This window comes from Gobio gobio (genome assembly GCF_949357685.1).
Source record: "Gobio gobio genome assembly, chromosome: 3".
NCBI lineage: Eukaryota > Metazoa > Chordata > Actinopteri > Cypriniformes > Gobionidae > Gobio > Gobio gobio.
This window is the reverse complement of record NC_137099.1, coordinates 64,469,913-64,492,773: the sequence shown is the minus strand read 5'-3', so window position 1 is coordinate 64,492,773 and position 22,861 is coordinate 64,469,913. Positions and strand designations below refer to the sequence as shown.

The following is a 22,861-nucleotide window of genomic DNA, read 5'->3' as shown; positions in this document are numbered from 1 at the left end:
CTGAGATGGAGGGCGCTGAGATGGAGAGCGCTGAGATGGAGAGAGCGCTGAGATGGAGAGAGCGCTGAGATGGAGAGAGCGCTGAGATGGAGGGCGCTGAGATGGAGAGAGCGCTGAGATGGAGAGAGCGCTGAGATGGAGAGAGCGCTGAGATGGAGAGAGCGCTGAGATGGAGAGCGCTGAGATGGAGAGCGCTGAGATGGAGAGAGCGCCGAGATGGAGAGAGCGCTGAGATGGAGGGCGCTGAGATGGAGGGCGCTGAGATGGAGGGTGCTGAGATGGAGAGAGCAGAGATGGAGAGAGCGCTGAGATGGAGAGAGCGCTGAGATGGAGAGAGCGCCGAGATGGAGAGAGCGCTGAGATGGAGAGCGCTGAGATGGAGAGAGCGCCGAGATGGAGAGAGCGCTGAGATGGAGAGAGCGCTGAGATGGAACTTCAAAACAACCAACAAACTTGACTGAGCAAAGTTGTGCTTGTGTCATTGTCCTTTAAGGCCCATTAACATACGCCCATCGCTTCTGAAATGACCAATCATACTGTATGTGTGGACTTGACGACTCCATGTGCCTAATTTATGAAAGTGTCAGAATTGGTACAGTTTTACTCAAAAGGCGGTAAACCTAATATGATGCATCTAATAATTACATACTGTGCAGCGATGATTAAGAAAAAGAGAGAGGAACATTTAGATATCAAACAAGGTATAGCTGGATGATATAAAAGCAGATACATTCTTTACACATTAATACAAGCATTTAAAATGACCTAAACATTACTCACACATCATGACTAGTAGAGTATAACATAGGGAACATGCGTACACACAAGGATATATCATTTACATTCTGGAATTGTTTCATTATGAGGAAAATGAGGAACATGTCTGTGCTATGTGTATTGGGTTGAGTCCTCAATGTCCAGGCCACTCTGCCCCAGTGGGGATGGGGGAATGTGTTGATAGGGAGAGAGATTGGAATCTATTTGAACTATCAACAGACTCTAACAGTGTTACTGCTATTTAACTCAGACTCCTTTGTGCCAGGACATTAATTTAAATGCAAAAGTCAAAAAGGCCATAAGCTTTCTGAAGCTGAGAGCAGAATCGACTCATCGTGATCCAGTCCAGATGCTACAAATGGTTGTGTACTGAGCAAATGAAAATCTGAAAACGGTTGATCGCTAACATGTATTTGCTGTAATCACTGACTCATAACTGCATATAATAACTCTGATCGTTATTAAAGATGAACATCATCAGGACCATCTGTGTCCTTCAGTACATGAAGATGATGATGATGATGATGATGATGATGATGATGATGATGATGATGATGATGATGAAGATGAAGTGACGTGAAGTTCTGTGCTGTTAAACATTAGCGTAAATATTGTCTAAAGAATCAGAGAGGTTTGTGGGTAATTGGCTGTGAGTGTCTGTAATATTCTCATAATTGCAATCAGTGCGAGAAACCTGAGGAGAGACAGAACATTAATATATTCAATAATAGGATAAATATTTAATAATATTTAAAAACAAACTTTTAGTAATAGTAATTGTACTCACGGTTTCATTGTTTGCTGGTGTCACGCGAGATCTTTTGGAAGAGGAATCAGCGTCTGTCAAAGACAAGAACATTATTGTTTGTTAAATCTCTTCACATATTCATATTTTAGTTGTAGCCTTTAGTTGTAGCCAGCAGGAGGCAACAAAGGTGTTTTATGAAAAAGGGGAGATCTAAATTTCTATACAAATGTGAATGTATCAGTTTGTTTAAAAAGAGCTTTTAAAGAAGGTAAAAATGAAAGAATGAGTTTTACTGTGAGACTGACGCCTCCTGCAGAGAATCACGGTCAGTAACACGAGTCCAGTGATGATCAGAAGCAGAACCACAGACACACTGACCGTCAGTGTAATGTAGTTCACTGTTGAAGATGGAACCCAAGTGCAGTTTATTAACAAACGTGAACTAAATACAAATGAAACAAAGACCTGACCTGACCTGACCTGACCTGACCTGACCTGACCTGACCAGACCTGACCTGACACAGAACATGAACCAAACTTGAACGAGCATAGACAGCGACTCACAGACAACGGTACAGGGACAATACTCGACAACAGACAATGGAAACATGAGGACCAAACAAAACAAGACCAAACACCTGTGAACAATCAACACAGAACCAATGAGAAGACAGGACTGAGAAACACATGACTTACACAACCAATAAGAACATGACACGTAAGACATGATGGAAAGGGAATCACATGACAAGAACGATACTCGGTTACTTAACGTAACCTCGGTTCTCTCTAGAAGAGGGAACGAGTATTGCGTAAGTTCCTTACGCTACGGGAAAGTATTCTTTCTTCGAGATTTCTGAAAAACCCAAAATTATCCTTAATTTTGTAACATTGTCAACGCAGTGCGGCAGCCTGGCAGACCATAGCAGGCTATTCCAGCGTGCTATTGGCTGCTCTGCTGGCAACTGCAGCAGCCTATCGGTGAGCCCGCGTGACGTGGCGACCAATGAGGGCGCTTCGCGCCCACCTGGCTTCATTTGCCTACAGGTGGGGCGTGGCCACGTGTATATAAGCAGGGCTCACGGGCTGCATATTCGGTTTTCGTAGTTCTGAAGCGTAAAAGCCCGCGGGGCGCACGGCAAGGAACGCAATACTCGTTCCCTCTTCTAGAGAGAACCGAGGTTACGTTAAGTAACCGAGTATCGTTCTCTTACGAGAGGTTCTCTCGTATTGCGTAAGTTCCTTACGCTACGGGAACATATTGTCAACGCCGTGCGCGCCTCGCATACAGCATATGTATCCCAGGGAACCGGGGACCATAACACTGCTCGGGCAGGGTGGCCGGTAAAGGAAACGGGCCACCACATATACGGACACTTCGTTTGAACTGACGGGTGGTTACAACGGGTGGTTACAACACCCTGCCTTATGAATGAGGGAACGGCACCTGCCGGTCGCCTTCAAATTCACCACACCTTGTCTCATGAATGAGGGAACGGCAAGGCCGGTCGCCTTCAAATTCACAATATCTTGTCATATGAGTGAGGTAACGGCACCGCCGGTCACCTTCAAACTCACAATAGCTCTTTTCGTAAATGAGGGAACGGTACCGCCGGTCTCCTTCAAATTTACATAAGCCTTGTACCGAACTTACTACCAGTATGTGAGCTATGTCTGCGCAGAATCACCGGGCAGAACCAACAGCCTTATTGAACTGATAACACTTTCGCCTGTAAGGCAGGAACTTCCAGATTGTAAAATCTCACGAACGTAGACGGGGAGGCCCAGCCTGCCGCCACGCAAATATCGTGGATGGAAATCCCTCTGGCCCAAGCCCACGAAGAGGCCATGCCTCTGGTGGAGTGTGCTCTGACACCTAGCGGGCACTGCAGGTGTTTGGAAGCGTATGCAGTTGCAATCGCGTCCACTATCCACCTGGACAGGGTCTGTTTCGAGGAGGCGAGACCTTTAGCGCGCCCTCCAAACGAAACAAATAGCTGCTCAGAACGCCTGAAGGCGGCGGAGCGTGTGACATAAACCCTCAATGCCCTGACAGGGCAGAGGATATTGCCACCGTCCCCCTCGTTGGATGCTGGCAGAGCCGAGAGGGAGATAATCTGCGCCCTGAAAGGAGTACCGATCGCTTTGGGGACATAACCATGCCTCGGTCTGAGAATGACCTTAGAGTCATTAGGACCGAACTCCATACACGTCGGGCTCACTGAGAGCGCGTGTAGATCCCCCACGCGTTTCACTGAAGCCAGAGCTATCAGGAACGCGGTTTTTAGCGAAAGGAACCTAGGTTCCACAGTCTCGAGCGGTTCAAAGGGATGAGCCTTCATGGCCTCTAGGACCAAGGCCAGATCCCAAATAGGAACCGATGGGAGCCGCGGGGGATTCATCCGTCTAGCTCCTCTGAGGAAACGGATGATGAGCTCGTTCCTTCCTAGCGTGCTGCCTAGCGTCGTCTGGGCGAACGCTGCTATAGCCGCTACATACACTTTGAGCGTGGAAGGGGACCTGCCCAGTTCCAAGAGCTCCTGGAGGAAGGAGAGCACCCGCTGGACCCCACATTGCTGCGGTTCCAATCCCTTGGAAGCACACCACTCAGTGAACACCGACCACTTAGAACTATATAACCGCCTCGTCGAGGGGGCTCTAGAGTGTGAGATCGTGTTCATAACCCCTTCGGGCAGGTCAACGGGTATCCGTTGGTCACCCATACATGCAGAGACCATCGCTCTGGATGGGGATGCCAAACTGACCCTCCTGCTTGAGAGAGGAGGTCTGCTCTCAGCGGAACTGGCCAGGGGGGTGAGTGCGACAGCTTCACCAGCTCTGGGTACCAAATCTGGTTCTCCCAGCGCGGCGCTATAAGGAGCACCGGGCGGCGCGTTTCCCTGATTTTCGCTATAACCTGGGTCAATAGGGAAATCGGCGGGAAAGCATACAGCGGGAGGCTGGGCCAAAGTTGGGACAGCGCATCCTCGCTTTTGGACAAGAACGTCGAGCAGCGGGCGTTCTCTTTTGTTGCAAAGAGGTCGAGCTCCGCTCTGCCGAATAGGCGCCATACCAGCTGGACTGTCTGGGGGTGCAGGGACCATTCTCCTGGGAGAATGAGGCCCCTGGACAGCTTGTCCGGGCCCACGTTGAGGTGGCCCGGAACGTGCGCCGCTCTCAGCGAGCGCAGCGAGCAGGCGTTCCGTCAGATTGCCCAGACACCTGGACCTGACACCGCCCTGCCGGTTCACGTAGGACACCACCGTGGTATTGTCCGACCGGACCAACACATGGTGTCCCCGTATAAACGGGAGAAACTGCTTGAGCGCGTTCTCTACCGCTATCATCTCCAAACAGTTTATGTGTAGGAGTTTTTCTCCGCTCGACCAGAGGCCCGAGGCCGGTCTGCCCTCGAAAACGGCGCCCCAACCCGAGGTGGAGGCGTCCGTCGAGATGACTTTGCGGTGTGAGATGGCTCCCATTGTCACTCCCCGCTGGTACCAGTCGGCTACTAACCAGGGCTCTAGGGCTACAACACAGCCCTGAGTCACTCTGATCCTGAAACCTCCGGCAGCCCAGGCTCTGTGAGGCACTCGGGCGTTTAACCAGCGTTGCAGCGGGCGCATGCGCATTAGGCCCAGCTGGAGCACAGCTGCAGCTGAGGCCATACGTCCCAGCATCCTCTGAAAAAGCTTGAGAGGTGCGATTTTGCCCGGCCGGAAGTACGCAGCCATGCGCCGAACTTGGCGCGTGCGTTGTGGTGACAGGCGGGCAGACATAGCCACAGTGTCCAGATTCAAACCCAGAAATGAGGTTGATTGCGTGGGCACTAATGAGCTCTTGGTCCAGTTGACCGTGAGCCCCAGGCTGTCCAAATGGCTGAGCAGCATTGCCCTGTGGGCGAGGAGCTCGGCCTCTGACTGCGCCAGGATGAGCCAGTCGTCCAAGTAGTTCAATATTCGCATCCCCCGGTTTCTCAGGGGAGCGAGGGCCGCGTCCATGCACTTCGTAAATGTACGGGGTGCTAGTGACAGGCCGAACGGAAGGACGGTGTATTGATAAGCCTGGCCGTCGAAGGCGAATCGTAAGAATGGCCTGTGACGCGGCGTTATCTTGATTTGAAAATATGCGTCTTTCAAATCTAGGGAAATTAGCCAGTCTCTCGGGCGAATATGCGCGAGGATCTGCTTGGTCGTAAGCATCTTGAACGATCTCCTCAAAAGAGCTTTGTTCAGACGCCTCAGATCCAGAATCGGTCTGAGCGACCCGTCCCTTTTTGGCACGAGAAAATATCGGCTGTAAAAGCCTGACTCGCTCATAGAATGGGGAACCGGTTCTATAGCCCCTTTGCACAGCAGCGTGGCTATCTCCGCTCAAAGTAGGTGTGCTACTTCTTCGCTCACTCTCGTCTCTATACGCGCACAGAAGCGCGGAGGGCGGCGAGCGAACTGCAGAGTGTAGCCGTGCTTCACTGTTCTCAGCACCCATTCTGATACACCTGGAATGGCTTCCCACACTTTCGCGTGTGCCAAACGGGACAGAACGGCCTCTGGGCTCGAAACGCCGCGTTTCGTGGGTTTGACGGCCCGTATAAGAGGGGCGGGTGCGGTGCGCGCGCTCTCTGTGCTGTGGGCCAGCCGCTCGCTTTCGGTGGCTGGCCGCCTTACACACTGTGTCTCTACCGCTTTGAGCGGGGAATGTCTTGTGTGTGGCCCTACACTCGCTTCGGCCACCTTGGGCGGAAAACAAATGGTGTGTGGCGCGGCGCGTAGCGCCTGAGGCATAATGTTCGCGAAAATGTGTGAGCGCGTTTGAGCGGGCACAACTCTTACGCGTGGAACATGACCGGTTAAGAGTGGCTGTGTGACAGCGCGTGTGGTGGCTAGGCGTGGACGCAGACAAGCGGACACGTGACCTAACTCTAGCACTCGAGCGGCCGGAGGCCGCTTTATGTGAGTGGGGGACACAGGGTTTATAGTGCTTATGTGCAGGGGTGAACACAGAAAAGTGGGCACATTTACTGCATTTGAAACACATACGGCGTGAGCCGTGCAACCAGAAATCATGCAACTTTTGTGATTTCTCTGGTTCGCCGTAAAAACGGCGGTGGTTGACAGGCGAGAGGGCGTTTTTGCCGGCTCGTTGGCTGCGTGAAATTCCTCTGCAGCAGCCACAGTGGTGGGGGCTGACAGGAAAAAGAGTTTTGACGGTGGTCCGGCCGCAGCGGGACTTAACCGTCGTTTCTTGCCTCTGGCTAGGAGGGCTTTGGAGGCTCGGACTTCAGCACGATCCTAGGCGGGGGGCCCCGAGGGGGAGGCGGCTTACCGTGGCTGGAAGAGCGCGATCTGGGGCGGCCGCTCGGTCTTCGCTGAGACGAAGGGGGCCGCGCTGGGCGCTGCGCGGAGCTCGGTGCTGGCTGGTCGCGAGGACGGCGAGCAACGGAGCTACTGCTGGCGCCTGGGCGTCGAGGCAGGAAGAGGTTCATGGCCTGCGTCGTCTTCTGTACTTCGGAGAAGCGGTCGACGATCCCCTTGACCGCTGGTCCGAAGAGCCCAGATGGAGAGAGCGGGGCGTTTAAGAAGGCCGCGCGCTCTGTTTCTCGCATGTCCGCGAGCGTGAGCCAGAGGTGGCGCTCAGCTACCGTGAGGGAGGCCATAGAGCGTCCGAGGGCCTGTGCTGCGGTCTTGGTAGCGCGGAGGGAGAGATCCGTCGCGCTTCGCAAATCCGTGATCAGCTCAGCGTCACAGCTCCTCTCGTCCAGATCACGGAGGAGATTGGCTTGGAGGATTTGCAGCACGGCCATAGAGTGCAGAGCAGACGCAGCTTGACCGGAGGCAGCGAAAGCGCGGCCGATCAGCGATGACGTCACTCTGCAGGCCTTAGACGGGAGGGCAGCCTTTGAGCGCCAACCAGAAGGCGGGCAAAGGTGCGCTGCGACCGCCTCTTCCACCGGAGGGATAGCGTTGTAGCCTTTCTCAGCCGCGCCGTCAACTTGTGAGAGCGTCGAAGAAGCCTGAGACGAGACCCTCGCGGAGAATGGCGCGTTCCAGGACTTCGCGAGCTCCTCGTGAAGCTCTGGCAGAAAGGGTGCAGTCCTGGCGGTGGGCGCACGGCGGCGACTGTTCAGGAAGCATCCGTCGAGCCGATTCGGCGCTGCCACCTTAGGCGGGGCCCATTCGAGGCCTAGCTGCTCGACAGCCCGGGTGAGAAGGCGCAACAGTTCGGCGTCCTCACCCGCTCGAGAGCGTCCGGAGGCTCGGACTGAAGAGGTCGCGGAAGACCATTCCTCGCTGTCGGAAGCCATGATGGAGCAGCTGTCGGCGCGTTCCGCGGCCGCATCCGCCTCATCCCCAGAGGCGGCAACAGAAATGGCGGCCTGGGGTGGGGGCGGGGAAGGCGAGAGTGAAGCGGGCGGGAAGGGTTCCGGCGAGCTTCTCTCGGCCAACTCCGGAGTCCGCTGCGAGCGGCGCTTTTTCCTGCGCGGCTTAGCAGAGACTGGAGGGATGTCATCTTCGAACTGATCGAGTCGAGCCCGCAGGGTCGACATCGTTAGTTCTTCGCACTCCGGGCATCCGCCGGCGAGAAGTGCGGCGGCGGCGTGATCACGGCCCAGGCAGAGAGCGCAGATCACATGGCGGTCCCCGGAACTGAGCTGCGCGTGACACGAGCCGCAGGTGGAACGAGACATTTTTAGAAAAACGCTCGGCTCTTTTTGTGAAAGTGTGACGCAGCGGCGACAACACTGAGCAATAAAAGGATATAATGCTGCCGGATAGCAGAGCAGGCACGGATGGCTGAAGGTGGCGCGATGCTGCCGGCTTCTTCAGGCGCTGTCCTCTGCTTGCTCGTCTGCACGTTCAACGGCGGCGGGTTCCAGATCCAGCGATGCGAAGGGCTTCGCTGAAGAAAAGAAAATCGAATATGCAGCCCGTGAGCCCTGCTTATATACACGTGGCCACGCCCCACCTGTAGGCAAATGAAGCCAGGTGGGCGCGAAGCGCCCTCATTGGTCGCCACGTCACGCGGGCTCACCGATAGGCTGCTGCAGTTGCCAGCAGAGCAGCCAATAGCACGCTGGAATAGCCTGCTATGGTCTGCCAGGCTGCCGCACTGCGTTGACAATGTTACAAAATTAAGGATAATTTTGGGTTTTTCAGAAATCTCGAAGAAAGAATACTTTCCCGTAGCGTAAGGAACTTACGCAATACGAGAGAACCTCTCGTAAGAGAACTAGGAAACATGACTGAGTAAACTTCATAATAAAAGACATGAAACATAAACATGACACAAAACCCAAATCCAACCGTGACAGTTGGAGAAGAGCCTGAAAACACCAGAGACACAAATGAGTGTGTTTGAGTTTCAGAGTGTGTTTGTACCTGTTACAGGAGACGCAGATGTGAGTGCTGGAGATTTAACTGATGAAGATGATGAGGATGATGATGATGATGATGAGGATGAGAATGATGATGATGATGTTGTTCTGTCATTGTTCGTCTCTAAAACACAGTAAACCAGAGCCAATCAGCTGGAGTCATGCATTTTTTCACTCACAGACGTTTCACACATACAACCTCGAACTGCTGACTTGTGCTTTTGAGACTCTCAGGAGGATTTTAAAGCGTTACAGATGCTGGTTTGTGTTTCATCATTGCTCACCTGTAAAGGTGATCAGCACTCGTGTGATGAAGCTCTTGTGTCCTTGATCAGACTGAACTCCACACCAGTATTCTGAATCTTGTTCAGTCACATGACTGATGCTTCCCGTCAGGAGCTGCTCTTCTCTGTCATCATACAGCTGGATCTTTCCCTCACTCCTCCATCTTCTGCTCTCCTTCACAGACGTCTCTTTAGCACAGAGATCAGCTCCAGATCTCCAGCAGAGAAACTTCACATCACTCCTGTGGGATTGTGGGTATTTGCAGCTGATGTTCACAGATCCTCCTGCAGCAGCTGATAGACTGATGCTCTTCACACAACAATCATCTGTTTGACATCCAAATAAAGTGCAGCGATGTTACAATGAGCAGATATATTCATGATTCTGTCAAATAATGCATGAGTGACTGAAAGCGGCTCACCCTTCTTAATGTCCAGATTAAACTCAGAGAAGACACTGTAGTCTTCAGAGACTTTGACTGTAATCTTATATTCTCCAGAGTCGTTCTCATTCAGCTCTCTGATAAACACACGTAAGAGACCTGCAGATCTGTCATCATGAACGCTGTGTTTCTGTTCTGCTGCTCTGTTAGTGTTTATTACAGGAAAACATTGACCTGATGCAGTTTTACAGACATATTTCTCATGGTTCTTGAGTTTCATCTCATATTTGTAGTTTATAATGACGTTTCCTCCTGAATATCCCGTCACACTTCTGATTCTTTGACCTGTTCAACACAAAACCAGATCATTTGTCATTTTGTTCTCAATATAAACACATATCTGCTCTTTTTGCTACAACATTTATGAATGCAAGTCCAGATTATGAGTGTAAATGTTACATCAGGAGATAAAAAGGTTATTGATGCGTCTGTTATGAGTTAGACGTGTGAACAGCAGTAATTACAGTCAGTGTTGAGTATCGTGATGTTGTGGAGATCGTCATGGGTTTGAGGCTCTCAGTTACTCACCTGTTATAACCTCCAGATTCACTTCAGTGTAGAGATCTATTCCTGATTTATCAACCGCACATTGGTATGTCCCAGAATCCTCTTGACTCAGATCTCTGATGGTCACAGTGAAGACTGCTGAACTTGTGTCGTCATACAGAGAGAATCTTCCAGAATTAACCCATTTATCTTTAATATCAGTCTTGATGAGGTCAGAGCACCATCCAATCTGTAGCGTATCTAGCTTCTTTCCTTTACAAAAATACTTTGCATTTGTCCTATATTTTTCCTCATATCGGCATGTGATCGTGACTCCGCCTCCTGAATATCCCGTCACACTGAAGCTCACGACACCTACAACAAACCAGCATCTTAATATAAGACATAAATACTGAAGTGAGATCAATTTTAAAGTGTTTTTAAAGTTAGTTTCACCATATTAGTTGAAGTCAAAGACTCATTATTTAATGTCAGTTCTGGTTCTTCTGTGATGTGATTGTTGGATCAGGGCTTGAGTTCAGATTCTTACCAGGAATCATCAGCAGAGTGAAAGTCCAGATGATCTTCATTCTTCTCTCTTATTAAATGATCTTCTCTGTTGTCAGTAGATTCAGTTCTTCTGAAGCTCTCGATGTGTGTTCAGATGAGCTTTGAGTGTTTCTTTCCTGGTTACATGTTTAACATGAAGTGCTGACCATGACAGAAAAGCGCCCACTTCCTCTGAGAGAGAGAGAGAGAGAGAGAGAGAGAGAGAGAGAGAGAGAGAGAGAGAGAGAGAGAGAGAGAGAGAGATAACGAGGGAAGTGAAAGTAAGACACTTAATGGACACACAAACAGCATTAGTTCATATGGTCGCTTTCTGATTGATTAATTATTATATATTACCCATTATTGCCAATGAATTACTAAATATCCTCATAAGTTAAATGTCATATAAGTTAATTCACATGAATAAAACAATCTGTTAAGTTTTATCTTAGTTTGAATGACTATTTTACTCCTTCAGTTACTCCACAGGGACACATATGAAACACATCAGATAAAACCTGCTGGAAAACACAAAACACGAAAGAGTGACTCAAATAAAAGTGAAGCTGAAGTGAGAAAGTCTTGAGGACTGAGAGTCAAGTGTCTGTTGATCAGTCTGATCTCCTGATAACAGAAGAGAGTCACTGCTCATCTTCAGAGCTCAACTGAGCGCTGTAAAGTTTTCATTCTGATGAAACATGTCACGCAATTATACATGTGACACAAATAATCTCTTTATATAAAGAGCTTTTAACATTGAACAGCATTTAAATGTAATGCAGGGCTGTAACCAGTGAAGCTTCAGCTTTAACTGTGAAAGAGTGTGAAGACTAAACATTTAATATTTGACAACTGTTTAACGATAGAAATGATAAACGTCCAACAATGACATCCAGTGATGCAAATTACTCTTTTTAGTTAAAATTATATTTTGTGTGTGATTCATGCATTACATTGAATGTGACGAAACAATAAACAGAATATTAGTAATATAATTCAAAGTGAATGTGTGCACATAAAAAGATATAATACATTATTTTACTGTTCTTCTTTCTTTTACTTTCTTCCCTCTAAATCCATTTAAATTGATTTCTGCAAGTTTTGCAACCAGTAAAATAAAAACCTTTATTTTCTTTACAAAACAACACACTCCTTAAGCTGCATGAGCACGTGCACGGGTTGAAGCGCTATTTTTAGCACGAGTGTAATGTTTGTTAATAGATTTAACGTAAAAAAACATCATTAATCTTGACAAACTATATATCATTCTAAAGGTCTAAACCTCAAGCATCGAGGACAGACCACTGTTTTTCAATGAAAAGCTTATAACGGCTGTATTTTTGCATCAATGTAAGCAATACACATCAAAGATTGTATAAATAAAAAAAGAGCACATACCTTTAGTGTCCTAATTACGAGCCACACACGCATCCACTGCTAAAAGTTCCAGAATGAATGGAAAGGTGAGGGTCCACTGAATAACATCCCATAGAGCATTTTAATCCAACAAAACAATAACGGTGTAATATTGATGGTTAATCCTTTGTTTACATCGCATTTCTGCGGAGTGGAGTATCATACTAGACTGTTATGCAATAAAATAATGCACCAAAAACAGTCTTCCGGTAGCATAAAGTGACATGGGTTTATAGCTTAGAATGTTATGAACATAATACAACCAACCCCACTCAAAAACATGCAAAGATAGCCGGGATATAGCCAAAAATATCCAACCATAGCACTCGGTTTAGCTGATGTCAGGATGTGCTCATCCAATGATAATGTCTGTTTATCTGGAGCCAATAAAAGCATTGAATCGTCATGACTGACAAAAAATGTAGCCAATGAATTCCAACGAGACCTCTCATGTCTATATTAGTCACATGGGCGTGAATATTTATTAATTTGTATCTGCCGCGCTATCCCACGAGAAGCTGCGCGTGTGTGTGACACCCACACCACACCCATCCCCTGTCATCTGACAGCTAAGAGCTAACGGGCTAGTAAACAGACGGTCTCTTTGTAGTAACTGTTTGTTAATCTTACTAACTGGACGGAATTTATTATCCAATGGATCGTCAAAAGAAGTTTTTATTGTGCTGAGGATGTTTTATTTGAGCTCACTCGAAGCAGCGATGTGGAAAACATTGAGGAGAGTCAAGACAGCGATGACGGTGATATGCTTGTTGACGGAGCTGATCCAATAATATACCGGTGAGTTGCTATGTGTAGTTATTTATGTATATTGAGAATGTGTGTGAGAATGTATTTATTTTATTTTTTCTGTGTGCTAGAAAAAATGCAATATACCAGTATGCATTATACATATGCTGATATTTTGCATTTTTCCTAGCACACATGGGGAAAAATTATATATAATTTTCCCCCGTGTGTGTAAATAAAACATATATATATATATATATATATATATATATATATATATATATATATATATATATATATATATATATATATATATATATATATATATATAACACATGTAATTGTTTATATATATATATTGAGACTGTATTTATTTTATTTTTTCTGTGTGCTAGAAAAAATGCAATATACCAGTATGCATTATACATATGCTGATATTTTGCATTTTTCCTAGCACACATGGGGAAAAATTATATATAATTTTCCCCCGTGTGTGTAAATAAAACATATATATATATATATATATATATATATATATATATATATATATATATATATATATATATATATATATATATATATATATATATATATATAACACATGTAATTGTTTATATATATATATTGAGACTGTATTTATTTTATGTTTTTCTGTGTGCTAGAAAAAATGCAATGTACCAGTATGCATTATACATATGCTGATATTTTGCATTTTTCCTAGCACACATAGGGAAAAATTATATATAAATTTTCCCCGTGTGTGTAAATAAAACATATATATATATATAATATATAAAATGCATTTTTTCCCCCTGTGCTACAAAAAACAAATTGACGAAAAAAGAAAAGTTCTGGACGGCCGACCATCTGTGTGATTGTTGATTTTATGTCTGGCCATCAATATGAATGCTCACTGTATCACCGGCCGTTATATTGATTGTAGGACTGTGTGCGAATGTATGGGCCGTCGTCAATATGAATGCTCACTGTATAGCCGGCCGTTAGATTGATGCTTGGGCTGTGTGAGAATGTATGGGCCGCCGTCAATATGAATGCTGTCTAACCGACTGCCCATCAGTTTCATTGTTCATGGGATGGCCTGTAATTAGAGTGAATGATGACAGTGTGATTGTTGATTGAATGGGCAAACTATACAGAAATATTACATGCAGTGCTAATTCTCGTTCCTTTCCTTGCCATTCTACAGGCATCAGGTTGAGTCTTCAGATGAGCTATGGCATCCAAGCACCAGCCAACCAGCAGAAAAGAGAAGAAAGCTTTCAGATTCTTCAAGATCTGCACTTGCTGTTGTAGACCTGAATCGGCCAGTAAAAGGCCAGTAAATGTTTTTTTTTTTTACATTTGCAAATTGTGTGTGTTTTTATAGCTATGTATTTATATTATATTGTTATTTATATTACTAGTTATATTTATTAACTATAGTTATATATTTATTAGTTATATATTATAGTTATATAGTTATATATTTATTTATAACATTGAGACTTTGTGATGTGAGATCCAGTGTATCCCAGAATCCTCTTCTCTCAGATCAGTATTAAAATATACATGTAGGAGCCTCAGTCAACCTAGAAGGCAAACTATTTAAATAAAGGTTGACATAAAGTTCCATGAAAATGTAAAAAATGTTAATGATATACTTACAAACAACATGATTGATACACCAGGAAGTTGAGGTACAGAGACGGGCACCAGACTGCTCAGTGTGTGTTATAAGAAGGCACATGCTTTCTAATCTGAACATCTGCAGTGTTTCTGCTCTGTCACTGATCATCAGATGCTCATCGGCTGAAGTTTGAGTCTGATTGGTGCTTCTGTCTCTTTAACAGGCCGTTGTGGATTTATAAAAACATCTGTATGAACGATGGCTCCCATGAACCCTCAATCCTCCAGATTCACCTTTTCATTTTAAACGCTCACGAGTCGAAACAGCATCATTTATATAGAATTAAAATAATATGAATTAAAACTCTCAGCTAATATAACACAAAGCTCAATTCAATGAAACCAAATAATCTAATGTAAAACTTATACATTTAAGACTAATACATAAACAAAACTCTTTACCAGTGAATGAATCCTGCAGTGAAAGGAGAGTCGTGCAGACAGGATTTTAGCGCCTGAATACCAAGACGACATTTCATAACACACACAGATTCAAGACTGTCGTTAGTTAGACTTTCTAGCTGAAATAATTGTGATCTTCGCTTTGATACTGTAAAAAGCAAAGTCATTACACATTCAACAGAAGCATAATGACATCTACATCTCCAAAAATATCAATTCAGAGCATTAAATGGAGTGTTAAAAAAAGTGTCCATCGTTGCTGAATAAACTGTTTCCTGTTGGTATCACACCTGCAGGAGCTGAAGGGCTTCTTAGTTTGACTAAAAGAATATAAAGAGCAAGAGCAAAAGAAAACCACAAGATAAGCCGTTTCCTTTTAGCTCACTAACCAGATAATGAATAACCTGCAAACCCCTTCAGCACTGCAAACCAGCTCACACCACCTCTAGACCATGTAGAATCTGTGTAATGTGTTAAACTCAATATACTAAACACATCAATTATAATGGACGAGTTATGATTTACAGTGAACTTGGCTTCCATTCTTTCAACATTTATAGGATATTCTGCCATTGATCTGTGAGTTCATTGTATTTATTTAAATTGATCATGAATTTAAATAGTATGTTTTTTAAATCACACATGGATAACCCGATGATCATAAGATTTTCAGCCTTTAATAATGTTGAATGTGAATTACTGAACGATCAGCTCTTATATTGTCCTCTGTTCATCTTCTGTCTCTCTGTTCAGTCTCGTGTGTCTCTCTGTGGGTTTCCTGAACAAGTCTGTTTAATGTTCATAGAAAAGAGCTAAAATTAGAGCCTGAACCATCACCAGCTTTCTGTGGCTTTGAGATGGTCGGAAAATAACCTGTTCATCACACAAACACAAACACCACAGTGAAATGCCTCATGACAAAAGGCCTTTTTTTACATTTTGAAACACTTTTAATTATAAAAACACTGGCAATACTAATAATAACGGTTAAAATCAAGGCCTTGTCAAACAAAGTGTTGGTCTATAAATCACACATTCACATATCGCCATGTGAAGCCATCAGAGGGGATTGTGGGAGTAGAGGAATAAAGCAGATCTACTCTAGAATCTGCTCATGATTTCAATATTTTCGCAGAGTAGACTTCAGGGTCTGATGCCATCGCTCCAGAGCACCCTGTGATACTGGATGATAGGCGCTGGATGTGACATGTGACACATTCAGAGCTTTCAATGCATTTCGGAAGACTTTAAACAAGAAATTCGACCCTTGATCAGTTGGAACAGTTTTCGGCAATCCGAATGTAGTAAAAAACATTGTCAGTGCCTTGGTAACGGATTTGGCCGTTATTTTCCTTAACGGAATCGCTTCTGGAAATCGTGTGGCTACGCACATAATTGTTAAAAGATACTGAGAACCTGCCTTAGTTCGTGGAAGTGGACCGACACAATCTACAAGAACACGTTCAAATGGCTCACCTACAGCAGGAATTGGACGAGGTGGAGCGGGTGGTAGAATCTGATTTGGGTTTCCTACAACTTGACACAAATGGCAGGTTTTACAATATCGAGACACATCAGCTTTCAACCCCGGCCAAAAGAAGTGTTGAAGAACCCGGTTGTAAGTTTTATTTACACCAAGATGACCAGACCGAGGATGATCATGTGCCAAACTTAGAATATGCTGGTGAAATTTAGAGGGTACCACAATCTGATGGACCCAATCATCCGAATTCTCATTCTCATCACTCAATCGAGCATTCCATCTACGCATTAACACAGTGTTGTTCCAATAAAACTGGTGATTATGTGGCGTGATATTTTAAAATCAGCATGTGAACGACATTTCTCCAGTGTAGGATCACTTTTCTGAGTCTCAGTAAGAACATCACACGAAATAGGCAAAAATACGTCAGGATCTGGACAAACAACAGACTTTTTAATCAGCTTAGGAGCACCCAAGGTCTCAGAAAACACATCGTTCTTAAAAATATCTGAAAAAACAGAATCGCCCAAATTCATGTCATCTTTACGTGTGGCCTGAGCGCGTGTCGTAACTGCACTAGCAGCGAACACATTTGGGAAGTTCTGTGCGAGCGCATCAGGTTGTTCATCAGCAAGTGGAGTATTAGTTACCTGCGCAACTGCCATTACTTTACCTCCAGCGAGATCATTCCCCATGATGAAATCAATACCTTGTACAGGCAGGGAAGAACGTACTGCTATATTAAAACACCCAGAGACTAACTCAGACGATACCCAAACGCGATAAAGAGGAACAGGTGTAAAACCCATTTCGATACCCTGTACAATAATACTGGTGTCACACGCGGATTCCGTGCAAAAAGGCAGCGTGTCGGACAGCATAAAGGACTGAGATCCCCCCGTATCACGCAAAATCTTAACAGCCTTCTGATCCTCAACACGACCAGTCAATGATACAAAGCCGTCAAACATGAAAGGATGAATACACTCGTCAGGAATTACAGAAGTCGCAGGCCGCGGAGACACAACTTTGAATAAAACTGAACCACGAGGTTGAGTTGGCGGAGAATCTTGTCGCTCTTGTTTTCGTTTTAAAATTCGACACTGAGCAAGAATATGTCCCACTTTATGACAATAGCCACACTCTTTACGAATCTTTTATGAATCTTTGGGCTAGATGGGTTAGACCTTGCAGAATCAGGGAAAGTAACTTTTCCCTTTGTGAACTGTATCCGGACTCACCTAAATGCTTTAAGAACACAGGTTTGTGCATTAATGCATACTCGTCCGCCAAGACGGCTGCTTGTTGCACAGTACTAACCTTTTGTTCGTTTAGATATAACGCTGTACACTCCGGAACACAATTTTTGAACTCCTCAATGAGCAAAAGTTCACACAAAGAATTATAGTCACTGACTTTACACGCCTTGATCCATCTGTCAAAAAGTATACCCTTCTCACGGACAAACTCGACATATGTCTGAGAAACAGATTTTTTCGTTTGTGCGAAATCGCTGTTTATAATGTTCAGGCACCAACTCATATGCTCGGAGAATCGCATTTTTCATGGTCTCATACTGAACACTTTCTTCCAAAGGAAGGAATGCACAAATTTCTTGCGCTTTTCCTGTCAATTTACATTGTAACATTAATGACCAGACCTCAGTTGACCACTTCAAAGCAGAAGCTATGCGCTCAAATGCCTGAAAATAAGCCTCAATTTCTTTTTCACGAAATGGTGGAAGTATTACATGTTTTTCGCCACATTAAAATGAGAAGTCGGAGGAGCATTTAAAGAATCTGTTAATACAGACATAGAGCCAGCTGCACAGCAAAATCCCCAGTGTTAAATTAACACTCCTCAGTGTACATATGTGTCCACACTACAGGGTGTTAAAAGTAACACTTAAGAAGTGTTAAAGTTAATGAGATAATTAAGTGATTAATTAAGTCATGATTGACCATTAGTGATGAGAAACACAAGAACTACAACTGACTTCAGCCACAGCTTTAGATGAAATCAACTTAAGATAAAAGAAGACATTAAATCTCTGAAGATCTCAGCAGAGGAGGATTAAACAACTCCACAAACAGCATTACCAGCTTCACACATCACTAACCAGACTGACTTTATTTCTGTCAGACAACTACAGAAGCTCTTATTGAAAATTACATTTTTAATGTCACCATCATGGTGATCAGTGTGTTCTTTAATTGGGCAGTTTGATGACATTTTAATGTTAGTGTAACTCTGGCTGCTGTATCTGAGTTTGCTATGGCAAAAAAAAGCAAGAGTAAACACAATCAGATGCGTTGGCTGCTCAGTGATAAGAATATGATCATTGTATAGTGATTTAAATCACTGATTAACTTTGTTTTTACTGTGATTCCAGGAAAGATCCAGATTGGTTTTAATCAGTAGAGCTGAATAAGGTTTTAAAGCAGATTCTACACTAATCACTTGTAACTCCTGCGAGACTAACTCACACACAGACATCAAGAATCAGCCTATGAATCTCAACAATGGTGACATGCTTCATGCCGCAATGCATTCTGGGAGCCATGGATGAGTTTTGCATGATGCACCCAGAATGCATTGCGGCATGAAGCATGTCACCATTGTTGAGATTCTTTGGCTGATTCTTGATGTCTGTGTGTGAGTAAATCTCGCAGGAGTTAGGGGTGCTTATTGTGTGATGTGTTATTAAACCAGAAAACAAGACTTGTGTACATGTTTTAAACATTGATCAGTTTATCTGATGAAAACACTGTTGGATCTCCTGCTGAAGAGTCACAAGGCTACTATAATCCATGACTCTCAGGACAACAGCAAATAAGGCACTATATGACGATAACAACGCTATCATCAACAACAAGCCAACATCATCTGTCATCAACTTGTCATCGTAAATTTTCTCTTGCTGTTCTCACCGTAACAAACAGTAACAGCAGACAGAGAGAAAAAATACTGACAAGTCAAGGGTGAAGAGCCCAACTAAAGCAACACTCATCACCATAATGGTGGCGTCAAACAAAACTATTATTTGCAATAAATCATAAACATCTAAACCTCAGTAAGAGCTTCTGTAGACGTCTGACAGAAATAAAGTCAGTCTGGTTAGTAATGTGTGAAGCTGGTAATGCTGTTTGTGGAGTTGTTTAATCCTCCTCTGCTGAGATCTTCAGAGATTTAATGTCTTCTTTTATCTTCAGTTGATTTCATCTAAAGTTGTGGCTGAAGTCAATTGTAGTTCTTGTGTTTCTCATCACTAATGGTCAATCATAACTTAATTAATCACTTAATTATCTCATTAACTTTAACACTTCTTAAGTGTTACTTTTAACACCCTGTAGTGTGGACACATATGTACACTGAGGAGTGTTAATTTAACACTGGGGATTTTGCTGTGTGCAGATACAACAGGATCACTTGAAACTGCTGTAGGATTTATTAATCCCGCAACTGCCCCAGACTCAGCACTAGGCCTACTTTTTAACACAGATGATATTTTCGATTGAATCGGATCATCTTGAATAGACTGCAACTCTAACTGCCGCATTTTAACTTTGGTATCTGCATCAATGCGATGTAATTCAAGCTGATGCTGCAATTCATCCCTGCGCGCTTGAGCTTTATCTTGCGTCTCGAGCTGCAATCGCGGCAACCGCACTTTTAAACACAAATCTCCATGAGATGTTTGTGATGCTTCGGTATAGAGTGATAAAGGCTCAAATTTAGGCATAGAAAGAGGTGGTGCTCCTACCTCTAAACCACCACCAGCAAACGGAGTAACTGGATTGCCAAGAGAACGCCGTGGAGATCGTTGCACTTCATCCACACCAGCAACTCTGCTGATTCAGGAACATCCTCCCCTGAAGGTAACACCCCTTTATTAATTAAACCAGTTATCAAACAAGCTTTTAAGTCATTCTTATGCAGTGCTCTTGAAACAGGTATTTCAAAATGTTGAGCAATAAGGAACAAATCATCCTTCTTATACGCTTCTAATACTGAAACACTTGGCTGATTTCTAAATTCATTTAAATCAAACGTCGCCATAATAAATTGATGAGCAAAAAAAACAATATAATAGTACAAAATGACTCCGGACCTACACCTACCTACCCAAGACCTAACTAAGAACTGTCTAGTCTTCAGAGTGTACCAATTGAGAGGCAAGCCTACAAACTAAAATAACAAAGAAAACAATAAATCAGTAAACCGTTGTGAGAACCGGCGCTAGACATGGTCCCCCTGGTTTACACTTCCTACCCGGAGATCATTCGCACCACTAACATTATCTGCTCAACAAAATTAAATAGAGTTTATCCGAGACGAGCCCCCAGTTTAGGTTACGAACCCCTTCTTAAATGCCACAGAAAAGGGGAACACAACATAACGAAGGACACGTGAAACCAAAATATGAAGTGAAAAGATTTATTTAACTCATGAAACTAAACACAACACAAAAGGAAACACGTATCATAAACAATTATGTAACTCTAAAGTATTAAGGCAATAAACCTAAAGAATAAACCACTTAAGAAATAACCTAAAGATAAGGGAAAAATAATGTACAAAAATGAAAAGCCTGTTTGCTGGTGAATCTCCTCTCTCCTGCCATGCTCCGCTTCAACATCCTTAAGAGTTGATCAGGAACGACCCGCAGGTGCGCAGGGTGGACCTAGACAATCAACTCAAACAAGGGAAGAAAAGAGTCATGACGTCATGGGCGAAGACAACGCACACGAGGCACAAGCCGTAACACCATTGTACCATCTCATACACAGACACTATTTCAACTGCCTCTGGATGTCGTATTAGTCGACTCGTTATATTCATTATATTAGCCATTATATTCATTATATTAGTCGTTATATTCATTATATTAGTCGTTATATTAATTATATTAGCCGTCATATTCATTATATTAGCCTATTCATTATATTAGTCGTTATATTAATTATACTAGCCGTTATATTCATTATATTAGCCTATTCATTATATTATTATTATGTCGTATGATGCGCAATATGTCTGGAGACATGGAGTGGGGTCAGACATGATTTTTATTGAGTGTTGCTTTGCAGAAATTATTTCTTTAAAGTGAATTTCGTTTAGTTTTCTATAAATTGTATTTTAATTTTGATCAAGGTTTCATAAATTAATGGCCTGTATATTTAATACATAAGAAGCAAAATAAGAAGCCGGGAATGGATTGACGTGCGTAACGAACACACTGGCCATGTTTCCACAGCCTTTGAGTAAGCCTTTCTTTTTAATACATTTCTAGAATATATGTATTACAGTATAACATACAATATATTACAGTAGGCCTATTTTAGATAGTTATGATAGCCTATTTGTGCACCGGGGTCCGTAATTTCTAGGTTAAAGTTATGCCACTGATGCGAACATTAGCATGGCTGTTATGAACTGCAGGCTACATCAATAAATTACAATACTTTCGTGCTATAGGCATTGCCACTGATACAGGCAGCGGAAGAGCCTATTTTACTCTGGGCTTGCTTCTGCTTTTCAGACATGGTAGTGTGACAAATGCACATGGGCTATATGAATTGTGTAATGTGGATACAGGCATATTTTGTAGACATCACTGTACAACACATGTCCTTATTAGGAGAAAATGTGTCGTTTTAACAAGAAAAATATTTCGTTTTAACGACATAAGATCTCGTTATTACGAGAAAAGATGTTGTTTTAATGACATAAGATCTCGTTATTACGAGAAAAGATGTTGTTTTAATGATATAAGATCTCGTTATTACGAGAAAAGATGTCGTTAAAACGACATAACATCTCGTTATTACGACATAATTGAGTGAAAAAAATAATATTTATGTGGCAGCAATGCGTCACCGTAGATTCATGAAGCTCTGAAACCTTGACGAATCTTTTGTTTCGAATCAGTGGTTTGGTTGAGAAGTTTCAATGGATCTCTATGTACCAATGAATCATGCAGATTCACTGAGATCATTGAATCATTGAACACGTGTCTATGAGCTTTATACACTTGTAGATGTTTTAATGAGGTATTTATATAATTAAAAGGGATAGCCTAGTTAATAGTTTAGCTGACTCATCCATAGAACAAACAAAACAAGCCCTGGAATCGATAAAATAATACTGACACTTAATATTTAATAGTATAAGATGATTAGTTAATTGCATCTGATAGATTATACTCTCAATAAAAAAAATTGCAGTGTGTTTGTAAAAGCTGTTTTTAACTGTGTTGACCAGCAGGGGTCACCAGCGTGTGGTGTTTCCTTTTACTGTCTATGGGTGTTTCGGACGCTTCGAAACAGTGAATCATTTTGCGAAGCAATTGATTCAATTGATTCGAAGCTTTGAAAAGCTTTGTTTCTCCCATCACTACACTCTCATTCTCTCTATCAGAAAGAGAGAGAGAGAGAGAGAGAGAGAGAGAGAGAGAGAGAGAGA

The 22,861-nt window shown here is 43.6% G+C and overlaps 1 protein-coding gene across 1 annotated transcript; it reads right to left on the bottom strand.

The window, feature by feature from the left end:
- Positions 1–471: 471 nt before the first annotated feature.
- Positions 472–10,855, bottom strand: LOC307123513 (polymeric immunoglobulin receptor-like). The gene is made up of 8 exons (XM_079812058.1): positions 10,664–10,855; positions 10,156–10,488; positions 9,607–9,912; positions 9,185–9,511; positions 8,905–9,024; positions 1,819–1,923; positions 1,565–1,617; positions 472–1,471 (listed from the first exon to the last, which is right to left on the bottom strand). Exons 1-8 carry the CDS (start codon positions 10,701–10,703, stop codon positions 1,370–1,372), a joined length of 1,386 nt encoding a protein of 461 aa, XP_079668184.1. The 5' UTR covers positions 10,704–10,855; the 3' UTR covers positions 472–1,369.
- Positions 10,856–22,861: the final 12,006 nt, after the last annotated feature.

Coding starts and splice junctions, on each gene's coding strand:
- LOC307123513 (XM_079812058.1), bottom strand. CDS start 10,703: ATGAAGATCATCTGGACTTTCACTCTGCTGATGATTCCTG. Junction 9,512..9,606: donor TAATCTGGACATTAAGAAGG/GTGAGCCGCTTT, acceptor GATGTCAAACAG/ATGATTGTTGTGTGAAGAGC. Junction 1,924..8,904: donor ATCTGCGTCTCCTGTAACAG/GTACAAACACAC, acceptor CATCTTCAACAG/TGAACTACATTACACTGACG.